Source organism: Lactuca serriola, chromosome 4 (assembly GCF_051521515.1).
Source record: "Lactuca serriola cultivar US96UC23 chromosome 4, Lser_US96UC23_V15, whole genome shotgun sequence".
Lineage (NCBI taxonomy): Eukaryota > Viridiplantae > Streptophyta > Magnoliopsida > Asterales > Asteraceae > Lactuca > Lactuca serriola.
Window position 1 is genome coordinate 382,698,595 of NC_136411.1, and position 25,926 is coordinate 382,724,520.

Consider the following 25,926-nt stretch of genomic DNA (forward strand, 5'->3'; position numbering starts at 1 on the left):
AAGAAAAATACATTGGAAAATACATAAATAAATAAATAAATAATAAACTTACCAGCAGAATCCAAATTTGCAAGGCGAAGTACATGTAATATGCATACAGTTGGTAAGCCATCCAAATACTGGGGTGCATGATGCAAGGTCTGGCTTATGGGTCCCAAAACCTGTGACAAATGAGGGTATGTAAGTGTAAATATGGATGTGGGATCTGATGCAAGACTATGACCCTTTTCTTTGCATATAACAAGTACCTTTAAAGATGAACGTTCACCAGAAAGTAAAGCAAGATTTGCGAGACCCATCATAAATTCTGGAAGCTGCACAAAAAATCGTGTTTTAAGTACAATTCTTCACAAAGTTATTAGAGAGAGAGAGAGAGAGAGAGAGAGAGAGAGAGAGAGAATGTATAGGTAGTATTTGAACAGCTCTTAAACAGAAATCATAAGCTTTATCTGCACAAAGGAATGTTAGTTATTGACTGAAACTCAATGATTCAATGGATTCTAATCATAAAAATCCAATGTGTAACAGGAAAACTGGTTTCATACACAGTATGTTCTTATCCCAAGGGTAAAATAGGGTTTCTTTATTGCATCCTTTAAATCTTAACAAACCTGCAACTCTTTTAAGGGCACTCTTTCTCATATACCTCACTTGCATATTTCCAGTTGATCACCTTCCAAATGTTCTTTAAGTAATCGGGCCTGACATTTTTATACTGCAAATTGTACAAAAACACATATATAAGTTGAAATGTGTACAATTTGTATACCATACAAAAATGAAATTTGTTTAAATGCATGCTCCGAAACATCTATGCCAAGTAGAGGAACCAAACTTGGACCTTTTGTAACCAGTGGGTCCTACAACAGAGATTCATATTTCAATAATTTGAATTCTGAAGTTTAATAGGGATACTACTTTGTTTGAATAAAACTAGTGATAACTTACCTGGTTTGATGTGGTTTCAACCACAAGCCTCTTCAACTCTATGTCAACAGCAATCCACTGCCAAAATATATCATAAGTTTAAAATAACAAAAAAAAAGTTGAAAGAAAAAACCAAAATGACAAAATAAAGATTAAGGAACATACCACCCATCCAGAACCTTGCACAGCAACGCCTTTTGCGTTCTTTTTAGCAATCAATTTTTCCACAGAACTAAAGCTCTGGTTGATAGTCGAGCCCAAAGAAGGAAACAACATGCATTACTCACACAAATATGAAATAGGTATACCTAATATCAGCAGCATACAAAAAAGTATACTGAGATAGATCTTTACCTGATATCCGCTTGACTTTGGATTGACAATGTAATCGTCGAACTCGCCATCAATTGGTGTCCAAAGCCTGCGGAAGATGAACCAAACAACTTTTATTTATATTACACATCTGTCACTTATTTATAAATTGAGTAAGCATTTTTTTTCTTCTTTTCTGGGCATAATAATTTTTAGCATGTAGTTATCCATTTTATGCTACTTATATAAAGTATAAACTTGTGCATGATATTTAGAAGACTGTAGCAACACTCGACAGCTTGGCCAAACAAACTTATGGTATGTACCACTAATTATATTCTATGATCCATCAACAAACTTATGGTTACAAATGAAAAATCACTTGATTAACAGTATAATGTAAATAGATGGTCAAAGATTGCTCACAATGGACATTAAGTATATCTGAATCAACTTCTATTAGATTAAGTACTACTTGTTCAGGCTCCACAATTATCTAGCATTTTATTTTGTTTCACTTTTTAATGATATATGAAAATCATTGTTTGATTAGAAGGTGATAAAGTAATAAAATGTTAAAAAAATTAACCTAAAAAATGAATTAGTTTAGCCAATTCAGAAAGTTACCAATGTAAATATTGTGTGACTTCTGTTGCTGAGCAAATTAAAATTTGTGGAACAGAACCGACGTGCATTTGCTCTGTGGTACCAAAGATCACAAGAAGATAAGTTACATTCACTAAACAAATAGATCACAGAACAAAAATGTTAACTAACCATGGGTAAAACTCTCATAATATAACCTATAAAATGATTAAATATATGAGTAAAACATAGAATAGACAAACCTTTTCCTGCTGTAATGAGGGAAAAAGCATGGACAGGAGATAACAAAGGTTCCAGCAACCAACAATTATTGTGTACCTTAATTTAGAAATTGTAAGATTTTGATAGAATTAAAACATATAATATTGACGACGAAAAGGCATTCTATATAGAATTATGAATAAAATAGGACAAAACTAACATGCCATCTTGAATAATGATATACATAATATACCTTATGATCCTCCCTCAATCTTAAATTTTGTCTTGTTGAATTCAAAAAATCATTACCAACCTGCAAAAAACATGAAATTTAAAGAAACAATATTACTTAAAAATAAGACTCATGCATCTGTAATAGATGGTCAAGGAACACTAGCATCAAGGTGGTTTCAAAAGTTAAATAAGGTGGCAAGAAATTAATACACATTCAGTATTAAAAAGAGCTGCAAGAGCCTATATGGGTTTTATGATGAACTATAATGATAACATGCTTAGGATCGTACATGTGGAACAGAAATTGATCATTCCAATTTCTTGTGATCGCAGTTGAAGGACTAAACAAAGGAAAAAAATGGTGATTTCCTAATATAAAATCTTTTTATTTTCTACCCAAAATCAAAATCGACTTGAGTACCATTTTATCTATTCTAACTGATTCATCATCTTCACCCTGCATATTGATTAAAATATTAACTTTAACTTCAAGTTTTTATCTCTGACATTTCATCAAACAGGTTATGTGCATCAGAAAGACAACCATGGCGGTAGATGGTGCTTGGCGGGGAAATATAAAAGAAGGAGAAGAAAATAATAGGAATTGATACCTTAGGTTGGAGAAAAGTTTGTCTCGAGGTCCTCTTCCCCCTCTTCCCTCGACGGTGACTCATAAATCCGACAGACCCATACAAAAACCTTGAACAATTCCCTCTCTAGCCGCCAAGATGAACGAACAGAAGATTAGGGTTATTTTGCGATGCTAATGGTTTGGTTAGGGGGGATGTATGAACTAAATATGAGCAATCGTCCCTAACAGAAGATCTCAATGGGACCCTGATGTCAATAGAAGGCTTTCATCCCAAGGATACCTGATGTCAAAACGTGGCCGCCAATTAGGGTTTTTTTTTCATGTGGAGGATGTAGTTGGAGGTTTTCATGCAGAGAAAGCCCGAGTTGTGTTGGATGAAGGACTAGGGTTGGAGGCGTTGGAGGTGGGTGAAGATGAAGTCGATCCCTAAGGCTTCTTTCTTGCTAATTCAAAGATTAGGGTCGATGGCTAAGAAAGGATCGAACAGGCGGGGGTTTTGATTTTTATGGATTCCATTTCCCCCCTGGTTTTGATTTTTATGGATTCCATTTCCCCCTTAGCTATTAAAACGCGCGTTTCATTAAAATTATAAAGCGACAGCCATAGACGACGCACGTTTAAGATAAAGCACCCTCCGTGTTTTTAATTTTTTTCTTTAGACACTAATTCAAGGGCACGCAATAATGCGTGACCTGAATCCTTAAATTTTTTGAAGAGATGACACTTTTTTAATGTCACTCTCTTTTTCGTAACATAAATCTCCGAGTGTCGTTGTTTGCGCGTCGTAAAAGGCCTTTTTTCTTGTAGTGTTGATTTCTTTTATCGTACTTGTGAAAGATCTAATCGATCTAAGACTTTTGAACTCATTAATTATCTTAATACTTTATGTTGTTTTTATATCATTTTATGGACAAAAGGTACTTAATTAGCTTAATATTTCAATTTCAGCAATAAAAGACATGCTCGGGTGAAAAAGAAAGAGGATTAAGTGATCGGAAGCTTGGAGATTGAAAGAAGGCTGAAATATGAAGAAACTCGACGAGTTGACCCTCAACTCGACGATTTGGTCAGAATATTCTCGATTCAAGGATGCCTTGCCGTACACATTGCATACGCGGATTGTAGAAAAAACTCATCGAGTTATTCTTAAAAACTCGACGAGTTGGGTTGATTTTTGGAAACTATAAATAGATAACATCTATGCCCGAAACCCTAACACTTTCGGGAGGCTAGCTACGATTAGTGAAGATCAGAAGGGTTCTTAAAGCTTCAGTTTTCGAGATTACAACCTAAGAGACAATTTAGAAGAGAATCAAAGGCAAATAATCATTCTTCTTTTCTTAATCTTTGTTTTGAACCATGTTTGAATCATTAGATTTTGATTTTAGGTTATTACTTGCTGTACATATGAGATAAAAGCTTTTTACTTCTGTTTGGATGAGACAATCTTATAAACATGGTTTGATTGAGTGGTTGGATTAATACTAATTTGGTTATTCATCTTGTTAAGATTGTTAAAGATCCTCATGTATTGATGATAAATATTTTTTGTTAATAAGTAAGTTATTGAGTTGCATGAACATCTTCTTGATTACTTGATTCGTATAGTTTTGTGAATACTAGATTGTATGCCTAGGAATAGTGAACATGAAACTAGGGTTAACTAGAAAATATGTAAATCAATGTGTGAACATGTGTGATGAACAACCACATATGAGTTGATTGAATTAAACAAATTTGATTAGTTATTATTACAAGTCTTACTTGATACGAACTGAACACTAGGAAACTTGTTAGTTTAATCACTTGATCACTGTTTGAATTAACTTGTCTACTACAGGATTGGTAATAGTGAACATGAACCCAATCATATTAGGAATCGGTAACCATTGACATATTGATCCATTGCACTTGCCACGAAATCAACCATAGGAATAAGTGAATCGAATCTGAACAGAAGTCTCTTTTATCATTGAATCTAGTTGTCCTTTCTTGTTGTTCTTAGTTGTTAGCTATCCTTGTTTGAAAGTTAATTAATTGTTTAAGTTTCTAGTCATGCAAAACTAGAGAAAACCCCCCTATTTTATTAATTGTTTTAATTAGATAATATTAGTATTTAATTTAATTGTTACCGTTCCCTGTGTTCGATACCCTACTTCCTTGAACTATACTATTAATCGATAGGTACACTGCCTTTCGTGTGTTCATTTTGTGTTGAAGTAATGTATAACGCCCGTAGATCCGAGCTAGTCAATTTAGAGATGATAAGCGCCAAAAATGACTTTTTGATAGAAGAGTATTTAGAATAAATAATCTTAACCATGTTGTAGTATATTTCACAAGGTTTTCGTACATATAAAGAACGCCGAAATCCGAGCTATAACGAAGAAGTTATGACCTGTCGAAGTTTTGCGACAGAACCTACACGACACTGCGCGACGTAAATAGTGAATTTAAGATAGAGCGATATTTGGCTTTAACGATCTAAACGAAAGTTGTAGAATACGTTAAACCGAGAGCGTATATAAAAAGAACGTCTAAATCTGACTTCGTATGAGGAAGTTATGATTTTTCTAAGTTTCGACTTAGCGGTATGCAACCCAAAGTTCGAGTATGAGATCGAGTGATTTCTAGCTGAAACAATCTAAACGAGAATCAAAAATCTCATCGATAGTAGTCCAACGGTAAAAAGACAGACAAAAACGGACGTCGGATGAAGAAGTTATGAGTTTATAACGGAGTTTTCCTGTCCCGGCCTACTAAAAATAAATATAATAAAAATTACAGTCAAAATTAACCGACAGAGTCTAAATGAGAGTTGTAGAGCATAATCTCACCTACGTGTGGATATAAATAACGTTCAAAATGGAGCTCGTATGCGAAAGTTATGAATTTATGAAGTTCGGGGCGTGGACCCCAACACTATGTCAGAGTTCACGACGTGAAAAAGGGGTTCACGACGTGAACTCGGTGCTGACGTCTTTTGGAGCCTGACAGACTGAACATCTCGACTACACACCTGATGACGTCCAAGATCACGACGTGAAATGATGGTTCACAATGTGAAATCTGAAACTTCAGCTCTATAAATAAAAACCGAAGGCAGCCAGGTTTGGTTGCTAATTTCTCAACCTCTCTCCTACTCTACTCATCTTTAAGCCTTCTTTTAACCCCCCGAAGCCCCGGTATGATCCCCGATACCCGAAGCGAGTCCCGACGCTCCGAAGATCCCGAGAAGAAATGAGTTTCAAGCTGAAGCTCTGCCCGCGAGAAGCCCGTTGTGTGAACATACCTCGGTTTCATCGAAGAATATTACTTTAAGAGTCGTAGTGTTGTCCGATAATTGTATAATCAAGTGAGTGCGTAGTCCCTTTCATGAACATGATTTTAATAAAAGTATTGTTTGAATGTATTAAATATATGTTTTGTGTGAGTTATTTGATGATGTCTGAATTATGTGTTAAAGAACATATCTGATTGTTTATGATAATATCAAGTTAAAGAGTAAACTTAAGGTTTGTTATAATGGTTATGGGGTAGTATCTCTTTATGAGTACGAGCGAGATATATACAGAGAATAGAACTTTGAAATGTGTCATTGATCCGGAAGCATGGATTAGACATGGTTATCCGTCCCTAGTCCGCGAGTATGGATTGTACTTAGTTAATTGTCATTAATCCGGGAGTATGGATTAAGACTTAGTCAGTTGTCATTGATCCAGGAGTATGGATTAAGACATAGTCAGTTGTCCTTAGTCCGGGAGTATGGACAGGACATAGAATCTGTCATTAGTCCGGGAGTATGGATTTAGACATAGACCAATTGTCCCTTATCCGGGAGTATGGAATGGGCACAATCATGGACTCGAGAATATGGATTATATTTGGGAGTAAGAGTTAAAATTTAAGGTCCAAGGGTATATTAGTCTCGTTCATAGGATTAACGGGGTGGGGTAAGAGTTGGTTATATATATATGGAGAAAATTTTATATTGAGTAAATTCTAAATTATATATATGTTATAACATTGTGGGATTGAAATCCCTATGTACTCACCAGGTTTTCCAAACCTGACCCACTCAATATTTTTGTATCACAGGTATCAATACAAAGACACATTACACTAAGAGATTAAAGAGATGTATATCATTAGTGTAGATGAATGTAAGTTCGGTTTATGCTTATGTGTCTGTATTGACCAGGACATCCCAAGTGTTTTAAAACAAATAAAATACATCTCTTCGGAGATGCTTGGATAAAATATTTATCATGTTTTCTGGGAACAAATTCCGCAACAATTTTCTTTAAAAGATTACTCTGATTTTAAAACAAAGCATAAACATATCGGTCTTTTCTGGCCGTGAAATTTGGGGATTTCACATAATAGGATTAAAACTAGGGCGTTTTACACACATCAATAGGTTGATCACTCAACCCATACCGCAATCCTCCGCAAGGCATTATCTCCAATTGTCATTGAGTCCTGCGACTCCAACCGGCAGCTCTCCAGTCAGACCCTTCGGGATCTAACTCAATTTTCCTCGCAAGGTACATCCCCATTGAAGCTCGACCGACATGGTCCTCTGGCCCCATAATCTACCATATCCACTCTCAGTCTGAACAACCATAGCGGAATAACTGGTTAAGATGGAAGCACACTCTGCTACAAATCATGGTACCCGAACCACGTTATCTCCTCTCAATCTGCTACTTAGAACCTCTGGAATTCTCCTTGTTTCGAGTATGGGTGATCTGTTTTCAGTAGTACGGGCCCATACTACCTGCCACATCTACCCATACTTTCCACACGGATCGTCCCAGATTTTCTAAGTAGTTGGTCGACCTCCTTGATCACCCATCCCCTTATGCACAGTCGCTCTCCAGAGAATACTCACCTCTAAACAATGTACTCATCACACTAAAATTACTCCCTAGGCTCTCCCAGGTTCTCACACTTACCTGCCATCAGCTGTTGAAGAACTCCTCATGATGCCAGCCATCTACCTCCTGAATATCGTCATATTCACTTAGTAGCTGACTCCCATCATCAAGAGTCCTACAAAGCACAAAGCAAGCAGCATTCGAGCATCAAATATCCTCTACCAGCATATAAAACCACTCTAGCTTACTACTTCACTCCCTCTATCCACAACTCAAAAGGCATCACCGAAGTCAGGCAACCCTACCTATCGTAGGGATCTAACTACTATCTCAATGATTCCTCAAATGCACATCTAGGTATCTCTCTTAGATTACTCCTCTACACAAAAATCTCTCTAAAATATTCCTGCTAGGCACTCCTACTTAGCACATACATAGAGCAAATAGCAGATAATATCCATCAATAGCATACCCTAGGCTAAGGCATCATGAATCAGGTCTATTGGGCCTTGTTGGACCTTAGGTTTTCTTGGCATGGGCCACGAGATGAGGGGCTTATTAAGGGAAGGGTAAAATGGTATTTTACCCTAGGAGTCGAGATTAAGGATTTAGACTCTGGATTATGATTTATGACCTAATTGTTAATTAGGGTTTTATTACTTATGATTTAGTGCTGGGATTTTTCTGGTTCAGCAGCTCGAGTGCTATTTGTTTATCAGTGGATCGAGGTGAGTCTTCTCACAGTATTTTAGCCAGTCGAATGCACCAATGTCGACCCATAGATTATTGTTATTAGAATGCTAGATGTTTTTGTGACTCTTGCATGTTTTGTATGTGTTTGTATATGTGTCGGGTAGGGCCCGATGCCAGGCGATGCCTGATGATTGTGTTGGGCGGGGCCTATCGCATATTACTGACAAATATGTACCGTGGGAGCCCCATGGAGGTCGGGCGGGGCCCATTGTATGCATGATATGTGGTATTTTGTGGGAAACTCATTAAGGTTTGTGCTTATGGTTTTCAGGTTATATTTCAGGTACTTCTTGTTCGAAGGGGAAGAGCTCGGGATGATCGTATTGCACACACCATATTTTCCGCATTATTGAATCTGATGTATTTTGGATGTGGACGATATACTCTGATTTCCTATTTTGGTTTCTATGAACAAGTATTGGTTGGTTGTTTATCTAACATAAATGAAATTTTTTGTTATAAATTTTGGGACGTTACAGATGTTTTTTGGTTTACGAACAAAAGTTATTAACGAAAATGAAATTATATATATATATATATATATATATATATATATATATATATGTGTATATATATATATATATATATATATATATATATATATATATATATATATATATATAGGGATAAACACTAAAGGTTTAAAAATGGAGGGGGTGAAAATAACATTTTACGAAGTTTACAGTGAAGAGTTTAAGTGACATTTTAAAAAGTAAAAGATTAAAAAGTCACAAACTCATAAACATAAGATATAGACAAAATTACATAAATGGTCTGTATGGTTTACCGATGGTTACAAATAGGGACGAGCATCGAAACCGGCTCGGCTCGAACCGACCTGGGAACCGAACTTGGTGGAAAATAGGAACCAAACTAGACCGTCGGTTCTACTGGTTCCAGTTCTTGCCGTGTTTTCAATGTTGGAATCGGTCATCAAGAAATAGCAACATATGGTTTCGGTTTTTGCCGGTTTTACTGGTTTCCGGTTTAAAAAATTCACAAGAATATTGTCCCGGTTCCGGCCTAATTAGTTCTATCCAGTTCCAGTTCCGGTACCGGTTCCGGCCGGTTCCCCCGTCCAAATGTTCATCCTTAGTTACAAACTCAGTCTCTGCTACCTGAAAAGGCTAAATTAAACCACACTAACGGAAGAAAACCAATGATGTTAGCAAAAATGATCATTCATATAAGTTTTGGAAACAATATGGATCATGTTGGTCAAAAATATTTATAATGACTGAGTTTGTAACATTTAATAAACTACATGATCCATTTATATATATTTGTCAAAAAAAATATATAAACAGTATACTAATACACTCTGAATTAAAAAATAAAAATTAATTCTATACATACCGTCAAATTGTTTTGTATACTCATTTGAGTAGAATAACGTATCTATCTTCATTTAACAATTTATATAAATGATAGTTCTGGATATTACCACCCTTAAAAAATAGATTATTACAAATAGTATTTTGATTATAAAAAATATTGTATTTAACTTCGTCATAAATTTAATATTTACATAATTAAGCATGAAATACGTAAACGTTTCTTAATAACCAAATTAGAAAAACCGTGGATAACAATAGTCTTAACGAACAAAAATAAATTGGATAAAATCAATGAAATATTATAATTTCATTGAAGTAAGCCCAAATGGTAAATGTTACTACATTGTATTATTCTTTTAAAAAAATATTTTATTATGTTGGTCAACGCTTTAGGGCTCATCATCCCTTAAATTATGGTTTTAGGTACCAACATGGACACAATCTTGATATTCTAATTTATTTTTTTTACTTAATCTTGAGATGCTCCAACATTTGTTTAAGTTGTCATATTATTTATTTAAATAACTAATCGAATATGTATTTAATTGCGGGTGATGGTAAGTGTTATTAATTTAATAAAGTGTTTGATTGAACCTAGACCTACAAATACAACTACTTCCATATTAATATAATAATTTGTTTTTGTAACACACAAATGTGATATTTCTATTCCAAAAGATATTGATCACACGTATTTAAGTTATCAAATGTATTTGGTTATTATTAAACATGTAAAACATCTCCTTAATTTCTTTTTTCAAAAAAAAATCCTTAATTTGCTCAATTATATATATATATATATATATATATATATATATATATATATATATATATATATATATATATATATATAGGGATGAGCATATGACCCGTTGGACCGGACCGGACCGGAAAAAAACCAGGACCGGACCGGATATACATATTAATGGGCCGGTTTTCGGGTTTTGTTTTTACCACTAATCGGGTTTCGGGTTTGGACCGGACCGTACCCAGAATACGGGATTTAACCCGGACCGGACCGAAAAAAATTGTCTCCTTAAAATATATAGATAAGGATATTGAATTATTAGTTTATGTTATATATAACATTATATATAAAACTTGATGTTTTTATTGTAACATTATTTATAAATCTTGATCAACGTTTGTTCCTATCACTTTACAAGAAAAAATGTATCTAGCATGCCATTTTTTGTTTAAACATGCAAAAAAAAAAATTATAAAAACATGCAAAAAAAAATTTATAAAAACATGCAGTTTTTTATAAATAATGTTGCTTTTTACACAAAAAAGCTGTTAAAATGCAGTTGTTTTTATTACCAATGTTGTTTCTTTTTTGTTAAAACATGCATTTTTTTTATAAAAAGTGTAGTTTTTGTGCTAAATAGTGTAATTTTTATTTGTTCCAAATATTAATAAGGTTTGTATTTTTTTTGTAGACACCTCATTTGTACGTGATTTAAGTAAAGTCCCGTATTGTACAAATTTCAAAGCCTAGTTCGGTCCAAAACCCAAAACCCGGTTTAGTACCCGAGACCGGACCGGACCGAACCCGAACCCGATACATCCAAAAACGGTCCGGTTTTCGGGTAAGAAAATTTACGATTTTCGGTCTTCGGACCGGTCTGATCCGTGTTTGGCCCGTTGCTCATTCCTATATATATATATATATATATATATATATATATATATATATATATATATATATATATATATATATATATATATATATATATGGTGGATTAAGCGTATGTAGGTTACTTGGTTTCCGGAAACTTCTAACTTTTAGATTTTAACAAAGAAAACTTAAAAAAAAAAGGTCGGCATTGGAAATTTCTTGATTTTATCTAAAACAAAACTTATATTTAAAAGTGATTTTAAGTAGCTTTGACAAAAACTTTTTTTATAATTTTATAAAGTGACTTAATTACCTATTTTTTAAAATCAATTAAATATTTTAAATAAATCATTTTATGTAATTTAAATGCTTTAAAAGTTTCAGCTATTTTTTATCGGACACATGTATAAATAAAAACTTCAACCCATCAGCTCCAAACTATTTTTCCAATCACACCCTAGGTAAACTTGAAACTTGTGAAATCCAAATTTAAGACAACTGTGTTTCTAAAGTGTTCCTCGTCACCACTAAGTCATTTTGAGGATAATATATTTTTCTAAGTGTCTTTGTAGTTATAAATATATTATTGGTCATTAGAATACAAACAAAACGAAACATGTATATCAGAGTACATTTTATGACACAGCATCTCCTTAAGCCCTCACTGGTCAAAGTGAATTTTGGAAACTACCCTTATGCTAATATAAATCTGAAAAAATATGGAGTTACTATAAATCTGAAAAAAAAAATATGCACTATTTATTATTCTTGATTTTGTTCCTAATTTGCAATTGAAAATTGAAAAACCACGGGTGTGAAAGAAAACCATTATTCATAATTTGAAATCGTAATGACTAATAAAATATTTAAAAAAAATTAATAATTTACAAAGGTAGAAATTTTGTTAGTAACTTTATACTTTTGTTTTAAAATAAATATATGCACCCCTAGTAATCTCTAATTTACTTTTTGTAAATTCAGATGAAATAATTAGTTTTTATTATGTAATATACACTTAAGTATAATGGACAAAAAGCACGATAAATCAAATTGTTACACCCTCTGTAACAACGTAAATTTTTAAAATAATTTTTCATTTTTAAAACATAACATATCTCGTAAAGTAATCTCAAAACTTAATTGTATCAAATGTTATCTCAGTAAAACATATCCCAGAATCTCAAATACATAATACGTAATACTCTATCAGTGTGTAAAGATCATGCTGGCGCCTTCCCGCGATTCTCGCTGGTACCTGAAACACATATCACATAACACAGTAAGCATAAATGCTTAGTGAGTTCCCCAAAATACCACATACAGAACATAAGCCACTTGAGGCTATAACTCAGTGTGACTCTCTGGTCAATGTGTCCCAGCGGGACCCTCCAGTCCCGTAGCTCGTTGGACCCTCCGGTCTGGTCTAGCTCGTTGGACCCTACGGTTCGGTCTAAATCGTTGGACCCTCCGGTCCGATCTGATCGAGGACCCTCTGGCCTCATGAGTCGTTGGACCCTCTGGTCCGGTCTATATAACACATAGCATACATATAACACAATGCACATAAATCTCAAACATACACATACACATGAGACCCTCTGGTCTGCACATAGATACCACTCTAGGTAATGTATAGTGAGAAGACTCACCTCGTATGATATCTAGTATACTCTCGTTCTCGATATCCTTGATCTAGCCCTGCCTATCAAAATGATAATCTCTCAAATCAATACTCTCCTTATATTCTCATCTCTAAAGAATGGGGAATAAGGCCATTCTACCCTTCCCTGACCTCTCTTGAATCAGTTTGACCAAACCCTAAGGTCAACTGAAGTCAACTACAGTCAACGGTCCAACTTTGACCAGAATCGTCGAGTGCACTCAGGCGACTCGGCGAGTCCATGCGTATCCTCTAAATTCTCCTAAGGCCTCACTCGACATGTTACCACTGATCACGAATCGCGGGGCAACCCGATCCGAGTCGTCGAGTCCTCTCATGGACTCGGCGAGTTTCCTCCATGGCATTACTCATTTGACCTTCTGAGGTCAAATCTGTTTCTCTAACTTATAGATCTGGCCTTCTAGCACCCAAAATTCACGCAAAGGTTCAATCTTTATGTCCATGCACCACACATCAAGCTATATTTGATGAAATAACTCTTAAAATGACAACCTATACTCAAAACTCCAATGGGATTGCATAAAGTTGGATGATTGGGACTCTCTAGACCTCTCAAGGTCCAAATCTAATGCCTTATGCCTCAATGGGACTCCCCATGCTCCATAATCTCAACAAAAGGGGGGGGGGGGGTAAAGAACCCTAGATTCATGAGATCTACTAACCATAAGAAAACATATAAAGATTTATACCTTAAACAAAAGCTTTTAATGGAATAGTAGTAGATCTGATCCCCTCCAGCAATTTAGCTTGAACACTCTCCTTCTTCCTTGCAAGAATGCACCCAAAATGATGAAAATTAGCTCCCTCTTTCTCTCTATGCTCTCTGGATCAATTAGGGTCTCTCAAGGGAAGTGTGGCCGCAAATGAAGGCCATAAGGGCCTTTAAATAGGTCACAAACCCGGATAATTAGGGTTTTCCTTAGCATCGCTGGCTCGGCGAGTCAGATACCCGACTCGTCGAGTCCATTCGTTAAATGCGTCACCAAAACGTGACCCCTACTCGACGATTTAAGGCACAAACTCGTTGAGTCATTCCTCATATCTCGAAATGAATACTCAAAATATTATCCATGGAAATCCGGATGTTACAATTCTCCCCCACTTGAATTAGATTTCACCCTCGACATCGCTCCTCAACCACATAGATAGAAACCAAACACCGGAAAAGCACCACTGAAAGGATCTCACACCAAAATGGTATCTTACTCCATGGATACCTGAACCCAAACAGGAACTCCTAAACTCGGAAAAAAACCGACCCCTCTGCCTCTAAGATACCCCTTCTGACTATCCAATTTTGGAACTCTAGTAGTCTAGTCTGCTGCCAGACCGCCCACTCAAGATATCATCACGTTATTCGCTCTTCGAATATCAGACCTTGATAACTCACTGCCCCTCTGATTCTCACAAGATAAGCCCAACAATCGGCTACCAATCACCCATGCCAGACATACCAAACGATCCCAAACACACTTCCACAGACGGAAGGGTCACATGCTACCAGAGACCCATCCACTGGAGTGCTGTCAGAATCCGTCCGAACCTTGAACCCTCAACACCCTGTCCTCGGACACAAGAAAAGAATCAAGCTCTCTCAGAAGTGTCCTCTGACATCTAAAATCATAAGCCCAAAGCGTCTCACCGACTTCCTTCTCATAATAACTGTCTCGGCCCATCATCACACATCAGACTCAAAGCTCGCTTTACTTCAAGCGATTACTATAATCCCGACTAAAATCGCCTCACCCTCGACCTCTGTCGACAACTACCCATTAGTCTCATGTGTCTCGCAGTACTTCCCGCACCAAAGCACTGACCTACCCAGGTCTAAGACATCCGATGACAAACCATACCCTTCAACATGGTACCCATCTCAGGATCTAAAATCTCATCTCGCCTACCCAACGCACCACCAGAGCCAAACTCAACTTGAGAGTCTGGTCCGATCCAGATTTGGAACCACTCGTCCTAATGAATCACTCGACTCATGACCCATGACCCGCAACCCATGCGTACCTCAATCATCCAATTCCTTCTGATTATGATATCCACACTTTACTCAGAATAGAACGATTCCCGATCATGGAGGAGACCCCACTCTCGCCCCCGGTCCGACCGCCAGGCTCCCAAAAACTCCAATGTTAGGGCTACCCAAGTCTAAAATTCTTCTACGTTATGCTCTGACTAGTGAGTACTACGGTTCCCCGCAGTATCACAACACCCTCTCGCTGACTAGCGAGTACTACATCTCCCCGTAGCATCACAACACCCTCTTGCTGACTAGTGAGTACTATGGTTCCCCGTAGCATCACAACACCCTCTCTGACTAGTGAGTACTACGGCTCCCCGTAGCATCAAAACACCTTCTCACTGACTAGTGAGTACTACGTCTCCCCGTAGCATCACAACACCCTCTCGCTGACTAGTGAGTACTACGGCTCCTCGTAGCATCACAACACCCTCTCTGACTAGTGAGTACTACGACTCCCCGTAGCATCACAACAACTTATCGCTGACTAGTGAGTACTACGACTCCCCGTAGCATCACAACACCCTCTTGCTGACTAGTGAGTACTACGGCTCCTCGTAGCATCACAACACCCTCTCTGACTAGTGAGTACTATGGCTCCCCGTAGCATCACAACACCCTCTCACTGACTCGTGAGTACTACGACTCCCCGTAGAATCACAACACCCTCTCCGACAAGTGAGTACTATGGCTCCCCCTAGCATCGCAACACCCTCTCGCAGTCTAGTGAGTACTACGGCTCCCTGTAGCACCATAACACCACCGCAGAACCTCACGATGTCTTGCCTCAGCCACTGATTTCCCTGCCACGCAACCGAAATTTTGAAATGTTCCAATTCTCCGTTTGGAACACGGATGAATCGTCAGTGGCTCAGAATATGTTGTCGAAAATCCAAAACTCCTTCCTATATTGCTCAAACTCATGTCAGAATACACATAACGACCCTGAAATTGATTGCCTAGTCAACTTCTACCCTTCTCAAATTGCATAATAACCCATACATTTGTAACACCCGTTTATTTATTAAGATAAATAAATAAATTAATGAATAAATGGTGGCCTAAAATAAATAATTATATATGCAGGGTGTTAGGTTCGAGGAGTTAATTGCCACATTTTTGGAAGTCGGGGTTAAAAGTGTGAGTTAGGGACTCATTTTATAAATATTTATGAAGACAGGGGATCCGTGGTAATTATTTGGATTTAATTTAAAGGAAATGAGGTGAAAGGAGCTGAATATGTCATAATTAAGGTTTTGGGGGCTGTTTGGTAAATCTTGTACCTAAGTTGTAAAGAATTTTAATGCTAAGGGTTTAAATGGTAATTATCGGATTCATTTTGAAAGGAAATAATATGGAGAGGGGCCATTCCTGCCATTATGGAGGGAAGTTTGATGAGACACGGTATTTAACTGTTGCATTGCCCTCACTAAACCCTAACCCTAGACACTCTTACAGCCGCCACCTTTATGCCTCCATCTTCCACTGTCGAACCACCCATTTACTTCCACCACCGGCGCCGCTACCGTCCCATCGCCGATTAGCAAGCAACCACCGAGACCAGACGAGCCACCGAGGTTATTGTTTCCTTGCACAGTTGTTGTTGAAGCTGGAGACGCGAGAAGGCGCCACCTTCTCCTGTTGCGGATGCTATCGTCGTGGCTCTCCATCGCCGTCGCCACCCTCTGCCACGACCTGCCACCGCCATTACAGTCCGATGACGATGCGACTACTGTTCCGTTGAAGATCGAGGTTCTCCACCGTTGTCGTTTAGGAGATTGATGCATCCCGTTCGCCGCCTGCCACCGTGAAATGGTGGCTGGGTTTGTGACCTCGTGGAGCTGGGTCCGGGTTGGGTGTTGTAGGCGTGTGTTGCAATATGGTGAGGGTTGTAGGAGAGTCCTTTGGCTGGAGAACGAGGAAAGAAACACCGTGGCCACCGCTGTTGACGTTGGTTTGTACTTCTGCCGCCGCCAATCGCCGCTAAGTGGGTGGCTGGATCCTTTTTGTAACCAGAGTGTGTGTGCGTGTGGCTGTATTTCCTTTGTTAGCATGTTTGTCTAGTCATAAAACCGAGAGGGCCACCACCACCACCGTGAGGTGGTGGTTACCGCCATGCGCCACCGCCGGCCACCATTAGGTGGTTGTGTGTGTGTGTTAGTATTAGTGTGAGTGTGTGTTATTTTGAAATTTTGCATTGTAACTATAATAGTGTCGAAATAATGAAATGAAATCTCAAACCACCACCGTAGGGTGGTGGTTGCCGCCTCCTGCCGCCACCGGCCGCCATGTCGAGTGGCGGTATGCTTGTCTTGTGAGTTGACTCGGTTGGGGATGCTTGAAACCCTAATGGGCCTTGTTAGCCTAATGGTCCCAATGAAGCCAAATGGGCTTAGTGAAAACCCTAATGAGTCTAATAGACTCTAATTGACCCAATAAAACCCTAATGGGCTTGATGACTTTCTAGTGGGCTTGATAGGCCCAATAAAGCCCTAAATAACTGTAACGCCTGTGTTTCTGGGCCTGTCATTAATGTTGATATAATAGTCTAGGTTAACCTTTGTAACCCATTTTGAAATAATAGAAGTATATTATTTGAGTATTATGTGTTTTGTGCTTAATTGCTTAATTATGTGGTTCGATTAATTAAGAATAAAAATAGGCGTCAAAATTAAAGTATTAGATATGCTTGATATCTTTGGATAATGTTGTAGTAGTTGAAACGAGGTTTCCGAAAATATAAAGAACGCCCAAATCTGACTTGGTATGAGGAAGTTACGATTTTCTGAAGTTTCGACTTAGCGGTATGCAGTCTGAAATATTCGATTTGAGATCGAGCGGTTTTTAGCCGAAACAATCTAAACGAGAATCGAAGATCTCGTTGTTGGTATCGAAGCGATGAAAAGTTAGGCGAGAACGGACGTCAAACGAAGAAGTTATGAATTTATAACGAAGTTTTTCTGTCCCGACTTATTAAAAATAAATAATAAAAATAAATTCAAAATTAGTCGACTGAGTCTAAACGAAAGTTGTAGAGTGTAGTCTCACCTACGCGTGGATATAAAGAGCGTCGAAAACGGAGTTCGTATGAAGAAGATATGAATTTTCAAAGTTTATTAAATAATTTGTATTTAAATTTAATTATTAAATCCGGCATTATCCGAAGAGGAGTCATCGGACTCATCCGAAGTACGCCCAGCGTACTAGCGTACGCCCTGCGTACAACGAAGCATGACACACCTCGCACTCGAGTTCTTCGGATACGTAAGCAATGACGATTCTGAGGCAGTACGCCCCGCGTAACGTAGTACGCCCCGCATACTCCATGGCTCCAGCCTCCTATAAATAGGATGCGAGGGCAGCCGACTCCTTTGCTATTTTTCTCTCTTCTCTCTCCCGTTTTGCATCGATTTGCGTGCCAGAAATACCTCGAAGCCCCGGTATTATTCTCGAGCCCCGAAGCAAGTCCCGAGATCCCGAAGATCCCGAGAAGTGCGGTTCCCGAGCCGAAGCTCTACCGGCGAGAAGTTTGATTTTTGTGAAGATCTCCCAGATCTGCTGAAGAATACTACTTCTACAAGCCGTAGTGTTGTTTGATCGTCTTCTGATCAAGTGAGTGTATACTACCTTTCATAAACACGATAATAATACAAGTATGGTTTGAGTGTATTAAGTATATTGTTGTTTATGTGTATAATTTTGTTGTTATAAGTGTGAATGTATATTCATTCTCTACTATCTCATAGATCTGATTTACTTTCTATGAAATACGTGTTATGTGGGTGTGCCTCATCTGTTATGTGGAATATGTATTGAATGAAAATGATATACAGGTTTTAAACTATGTATGAAAATATATATTTTTATCTACTAATATGTTGGGTAGAACATGGGTAGATAGTTGGTGTGTAATAAACAGATGAGAGGCCTCGATGTTGTTGTTGTTGTTGATCTAGTTATTCAGCGGAGTATGGATAACGACCACAGACTCTTTCTAGACAATCCTGTGGAACGCTAGCAGGTTCATAACCTGTAGGTTTTGTGAACGATGTGTTCACCGGTGTACTCTATCCACCTCATGGTTGCCTTTAGGATATCTATTGTTGAGGAAACTCCTTAGCAGTAATGTCCGTCCCGATGAAAATCCTAGATTAGGTCCCTTGAGATAGATGTTATTTTAGGGACGTAAAGTGAGGATAACGGGAATGGGTAATCGGGATAGTGATTGGTTGGTGAAATTAAATATGAATATTTATTGTGGGTTGAAAACCCTATATGCTCACCAGGCTCCCAAGCCTGACCCACTCAGTTTTATTTGTATTATAGGAAGTGGCGCAAGGGCGTAAGATGGATGAATCATCGAGTTGTTTTGTTTACAAGTCTGTATATATATATATATATATATATATATATATATATATATATATATATATATATATATATTTATTGAAAGACTTGTAATGTTATCATTTATGCTTTATGGTCTGTATCGGAACATGACATCCCGAGTTTTGATTATATAATGAAAATGCATCTCTTGATGAAATGCTTTGATAAATATTATTTTATCATGTTTTGTTTTGAGAACAAATTCCGCAACTCTTTCAAATCAAAAGGATTTACTTTGAAATTATTTTAAAAGCATAAATGAAAATCAGTATTTTTTGGCCGAGATTTTGGGGATGTCACAGTTGGTATCAGAGCATTAGTTTAAGCGAACTAGGAATTTGTAGGATTTCTAGACTTAAACTTAGAATGCTAAGTGGAATTTTGAGATGTGTGTCTGTTGGATTTTAGACACGAGCACTAATTTATTTTAGGAAAGTTGCCTAAAATGCTTTTATGTGCTAAATGTTATATGTTGCCATATATGATATTATTTGTTCGGATCTATGGTTTGTTGCCAACCGGATATGAAGGTTTATGTGTTTAGGATTCTAAGCGTATGTTTACGATATTAGAACTAGCATGTAATCGTTTGGAGTAATAAGGTGAAATTATTCGGTGTGTAGATCAAAAATGGTGAGAACAAGGAGTGGCGTTGGAAACGCGGATGAAAACAGGAATCAACCGCCAGTGATTGAGCAAATACCTGTTGTAGCAGCAGCACCAGAACCAATAACAATGGTTGGGGTGCAAGCCATGATTCGGGCTATGTTAGCCGAACAAAGGGATGAGATGCGACAGATGTTGCATGATAATAGGGACGAACCTATTATACCTATTGAGGAACCCGAATTGATCCCCGAGCAATCGGAGGAAGGGAACAATAGTCGCATTATGAGTCAAGTTGGGACTCAAGGAGAACGAAGGAGCGATCCAGAAAGGAGAAACAACAAGGATGGGCGAATGTACAAGAACTTCTTGGGCGCCAAGCCGCCAAGTCTTTCTGGAAGCCCAAAGCCTGTTGAGATAATGGATTGGATCTCCGAAATGGAGATGGTATTTGAAAGTTGCGACTGTAGCAACAAACAGAAGACCGTCTTTGTAGTTAGACAACTGAAGACTGGAGTCTTGAGTTGGTGGAAGTTGTTGGCAGATACTATGCCACGAGGAGAAGCCCTGAAAATGTCATGGGAGGAGTTCTTGGAACAACTAAGGGTGCAGTATTGTTCAGAGATAGATCTGATTGATCTGAACAATGAGTTCCAAAACTTGAAGAAGGGGAAAATGAGCATATACGACTATGCTACTGCATTCACTGAGAAAATGAAGTTATTTCCGTACCTAGTGCCAACGGAACTCTCCAAGATTGAGAGGTTTGCTAATGGACTGCCTGCCGACTTTGGTCCGACAGTCAAGATGGCAACTACTCTGAAAACGGCTGTTCGTGCAGCTAAGAATGTGGAGGCCTAGTAGAAGGAAAAGGGTCTGGAAAGGATAGAAGTTGGTGAGGAAGTTCGATGGAACTTCAGGGTCCAACAAGAAAAAAAAGTTCTCGAAGTCTAGTTCGAGAGGAGGAGGAGGTGAAGCAAAATGGTGCGACAAATGTAAGAAGAAGCATCATGGGAAATGTGAGGTAGTGGCCACATGCTACAAGTGTGGAAAGCCAGGGCACTATGCCAATGAGTGTACCCTCTCTAAGAAGGTTTGCTATGGTTGTGGTGAGGAGGGACACATGTCGAGGGACTGCCCGAAGAAGAAACAGGCAGCTAGACCCAACATTCTGCCAAAGCCAAAGGCGAGAGCATTCCAGATGACACTGGAAGTTGCTGAAGATGAAGCTGATGTCGCTTTAGGTACCTTTCTCATAAACACATTGCTTGCCCAAATTTTATTTGATTCTGGAGCCAACTACTCCTTTATATCGCATGAATTTGGTAGAAAACTAGCTTTGCCTGTTGTTAGACTAGATAATGCCTTATTAGTCGAAGTTGCTAGTGGCAAGTTTGTACCTGTTAGCCATCGTATGAAAAACATCTTAATTGATCTGAATGGGAATAATTTCCATGAGGAATTATTACCTATAGAACTTAACGGTTTCGACATCGTTCTGGGAATGGATTGGCTTAGCGCCAATGATGCCGAAATTTTATGCAAGAAGAAAATAGTCAAAGTAAACCCGCCTGGGAAAGAGTCGTTTATGGTGTATGGAGATAAACGCAGAGTAAATTCTGGAATCATTTCATTGATGAAATCCATAAAGTGTTTGGCTAAAGGATGTACGTCGTATCGAGCATTCGTGATAGATGCTAAGAAGGAGAAAAAGGCGATGCAGAGCATTCCTGTCGTATGTGATTATCCGGAAGTATTTCCCGAAGATCTTCCTGGATTACCACTTGATAGACAAGTGGAGTTCAGAATAGACTTGTTACCAGGAACAACGCCAATTGCATAAGCACCTTATCGATTAGCACCGACAAAGATGAAGGAGCTAATGATGCAACTTCAGGAGTTATTGGACAAAGGTTTCATAAGACCTAGTTCATCACCCTGGGGAGCTCCGGTGTTATTCGTAAAGAAGAAAGATGGAAGTATGAGAATGTGCATCGATTACAGAGAGCTGAACAAGGCAACAATAAAGAATAGATATCTGTTGCCGAGGATTGATGACCTGTTCGATCAACTACAAGGTTCAAGTTATTTTTCAAAGATCGACCTAAGGTCAGGATATCATCAGCTGAAAGTAAGAGAGCAGGATATAGAGAAGACCGCAATCAGAACACGATATGGACACTACGAGTTTTTGGTTATGTCGTTTGGATTGACCAATGCTCCAGCAGCATTCATGGATTTAATGAACAGAGTTTGTAATCCATTCCTAGATAAATGTGTGATAGTGTTCATAGATGACATTCTGATTTACTCGAAAAGCTAGGAGGAGCATGGCAGACACTTGCAAGAAGTGTTAGAAGTTTTGAAGCAGGAGAAGCTGTATGCAGAGTTCTCCAAATGTGATTTTTGGATTCGTGAAGTCCAATTCTTGGGTCATGTGGTCAACCAAGAAGGGATAATGGTTGATCCAGCAAAGATCGAAGCTGTGATGAAGTGGGAACCACCGAAAAGTCCCACGGAGATCCGAAGCTTTTTGGGATTAGCCGGATATTACCGAAGGTTTATCCAAGGTTTTTCTTCGATCGCTAGTCCATTAACAACTTTGACCCACAAAGGAGCTACTTATGCTTGGAGTGATAAGCATAAAGAAGCATTCGAGAAGATAAAGAAGAAGCTATGGGAGGCACCGATACTTTCTCTACCTGATGGAGTTGAAGACTTCGCTGTTTATAGCGATGCGTCTGGGGTTGGATTGGGTTGTGTTTTGACCCAAAGAGAAAAGGTGATAGCATATGCGTCTCGACAGCTGAAGGAGCATGAAAAGAACTACCCGACTCATGATTTGGAGTTGGTAGCGGTAGTTTTCGCTCTGAAGATATGGAGGCATTACCTCTATGGCACGAAGTGCAAACTTTTCACTGATCATAAGAGTCTCCAATATCTCTTTAATCAAAAAGAATTGAATATGAGGCAACGACGCTGGCTAGAGTTACTCAAGGACTACGACTGTGAGATACTTTACCATCCCGGTAAAGCTAATGTTGTTGCTGATTCTCTCAGTCGGAAAGTCAATCTTGAAAGGAAAAGGCCAAGAGCGTTGAGAATTGAAGTTGTCTCGACTATTTTGGAAAGTATAAAGAAAGCTCAAAGCGAAGCTTCTGAGAAGAATGACCGAAAGGAGGAACATTTGGGCAAAACATTGGTGTTCGGTGTAAACAATCATGGACTGAAGGTGTTCCAAGATCGGATTTGGATACCTAAGACAGGAGGAGTCAGATATCTTCTGATGGAAGAAGCTCACAAAACAATGTACTCGATTCATCCCGGTAGCACTAAAATGTATAGGGACCTGAAACCCTACTACTGGTGGCTGACGATGAAGCTTGATGTTGCAAAGTATGTGGCTGAGTGTGTGACTTGTGTGAGAGTAAAGACACAACATCAGAAACCGTACGGGAGTTTAGAACCATTGCCTGTGCCTATGGGTAAGTGGGAAGACATTGCTATGGATTTTGTCACTAAACTGCCCAGAACAAAGAATGGTCATGACATGATTTGGGTGGTCGTTGATCGATTCACTAAGAGTGCGCATTTCATAGCAGCCAAGGAGAAATGGTCTATGGAAAAGCTTGCAAATTCTTACGTGAAGGAGATTGTGAGGCTTCACGGTGTTCCGTTAACGATTGTTCCGGATTGTGATAGCCGTTTCACATCAAGGTTTTGGAAAAGTCTACAAGAGGAATTGGGTACCAAGTTGTGTTTAAGTATAGCTTACCATCCGCAGACTGATGGTCAGAGTGAAAGAACGATACAAACACTTGAAGATATGCTGAGAGCATGTACCTTGGAATTCCTAGGTAATTTGGATGAACACTTACCTTTGGTAGAATTTTCCTACAATAATAGTTTCCACTCGAGCATTAAGATGGCACCTTACCAAGCTTTGTATGGACAGAAGTGTCGTACGCCGTCTTGTTGGCTTGAGGCTGGGGAAAAACAGTTTATGGGACTGGAGATGGTTCATCAAACTGTTGAAAAGTTGAAAATAATTAGGGAAAGAATGTTAGCAGCTCAGGATCGTCAAAAGAGCTATGCTGACAAAAAGCGAAGACCGATGACTTTTGAAATTGGAGATTCGGTTTTGCTTAAAGTCTCGCTGTGGAAGGGACTTATAAGATTTGGTAAAAGGGGAAAGTTGAGTCCAAGGTTTATTGGACCGTTTAAAGTTCTTCAGAGGATTGGGAACCAAGCTTACAAGCTCGAACTACCAGAAGAACTGAATGGAATTCATAACACTTTTCATGTGTGTTATTTGAGAAAGTTCACGGGGGAAGTCCCCGACATAATTCCAATTTTTGAATTGAGAATTGATGAGAACAAAAGGTTGATTGAAGAACCAGAGGCAATTGTTGACCGAAAGACTAAGAAGTTGCGACGCAAGATGGTCGAGTTAGTGCTTGTCCGATGGAAACACACGAATGGGCTGAATCTCACCTGGGAAACGGAGAGTGACATGATGGGTCGCTATCCGCATTTGTTTGTTGATGTGTGATTCCGGGGACGGAATCATTCTAAGGTGGAGAGAATTGTAACGCCTGTGTTTCTGGGCCTGTCATTAATGTTGATATAATAGTCTAGGTTAACCTTTGTAACCCGTTTTGAAATAATAGAAGTATATTATTTGAGTATTATGTGTTTTGTGCTTAATTGCTTAATTATGTGGTTCGATTAATTAAGAATAAAAATAAGTGTCAAAATTAAAGTATTAGATATGCTTGATATCTTCGGATAATGTTGTAGTAGTTGAAACGAGGTTTCCGAATATATAAAGAACGCCCAAATCTGACTTGGTATGAGGAAGTTACGATTTTCTGAAGTTTCGACTTAGCGGTATGCAGCCTGAAATACTCGATTTGAGATCGAACGGTTTTTAGCCGAAACAATCTAAACGAGAATCGAAGATCTCGTTGTTGGTATCGAAGCGATGAAAAGTTAGGCGAGAACGAACGTCAAACGAAGAAGTTATGAATTTATAACGAAGTTTTTCTATCCCGACTTATTAAAAATAAATTCAAAATTAGCCGACGGAGTCTAAACGAAAGTTGTAGAGTGTAGTCTCACCTACGCGTGGATATAAAGAAAGTCGAAAACGGAGTTCGTATGAAGAAGATATGAATTTTCGAAGTTTATTAAATAATTTGTATTTAAATTTAATTATTAAATCCGGCATTATCCGAAGAGGAGTCATCGGACTCATCCGAAGTACGCCCAGCGTACTAGCGTACACCCTGCGTACAACGAAGCATGACACACCTCGCACTCGAGTTCTTCGGATACGTAAGCAATGACGATTCTGAGGCAGTACGCCCCGCGTAACGCAGTACGCCCCGCATACTCCATGGCTCCAGCCTCCTATAAATAGGATGCGAGGGCAGCCGACTCCTTTGCTATTTTTCTCTCTTCTCTCTCCCGTTTTGCATCGATTTGCGTGCCAGAAATACCTCGAAGCCCCGATATTATTCTCAAGCCCCGAAGCAAGTCCCGAGATCCCGAAGATCCCGAGAAGTGCGGTTCCCGAGCCGAAGCTCTACCGGCGAGAAGTTCGATTTTTGTGAAGATCTTCCAGATCTGCTGAAGAATACTACTTCTACAAGCCGTAGTGTTGTTTGATCGTCTTCTGATCAAGTGAGTGTATACTACCTTTCATAAACACGATAATAATACAAGTATGGTTTGAGTGTATTAAGTATATTGTTGTTTA

General features: G+C 38.5%; 1 protein-coding gene across 1 annotated transcript; it reads right to left on the reverse strand.

Moving 5' to 3' along the window:
- Nucleotides 1–533: 533 nt before the first annotated feature.
- On the reverse strand, nucleotides 534–1,203 carry LOC145099829 (superoxide dismutase [Mn], mitochondrial-like). The gene is made up of 4 exons (XM_079037332.1): nucleotides 1,093–1,203; nucleotides 949–1,005; nucleotides 796–860; nucleotides 534–728 (listed from the first exon to the last, which is right to left on the reverse strand). Exons 1-4 carry the CDS (start codon nucleotides 1,201–1,203, stop codon nucleotides 623–625), a joined length of 339 nt encoding a protein of 112 aa, XP_078893458.1. The 3' UTR covers nucleotides 534–622.
- Between the last annotated feature and the right edge of the window lie 24,723 nt (nucleotides 1,204–25,926).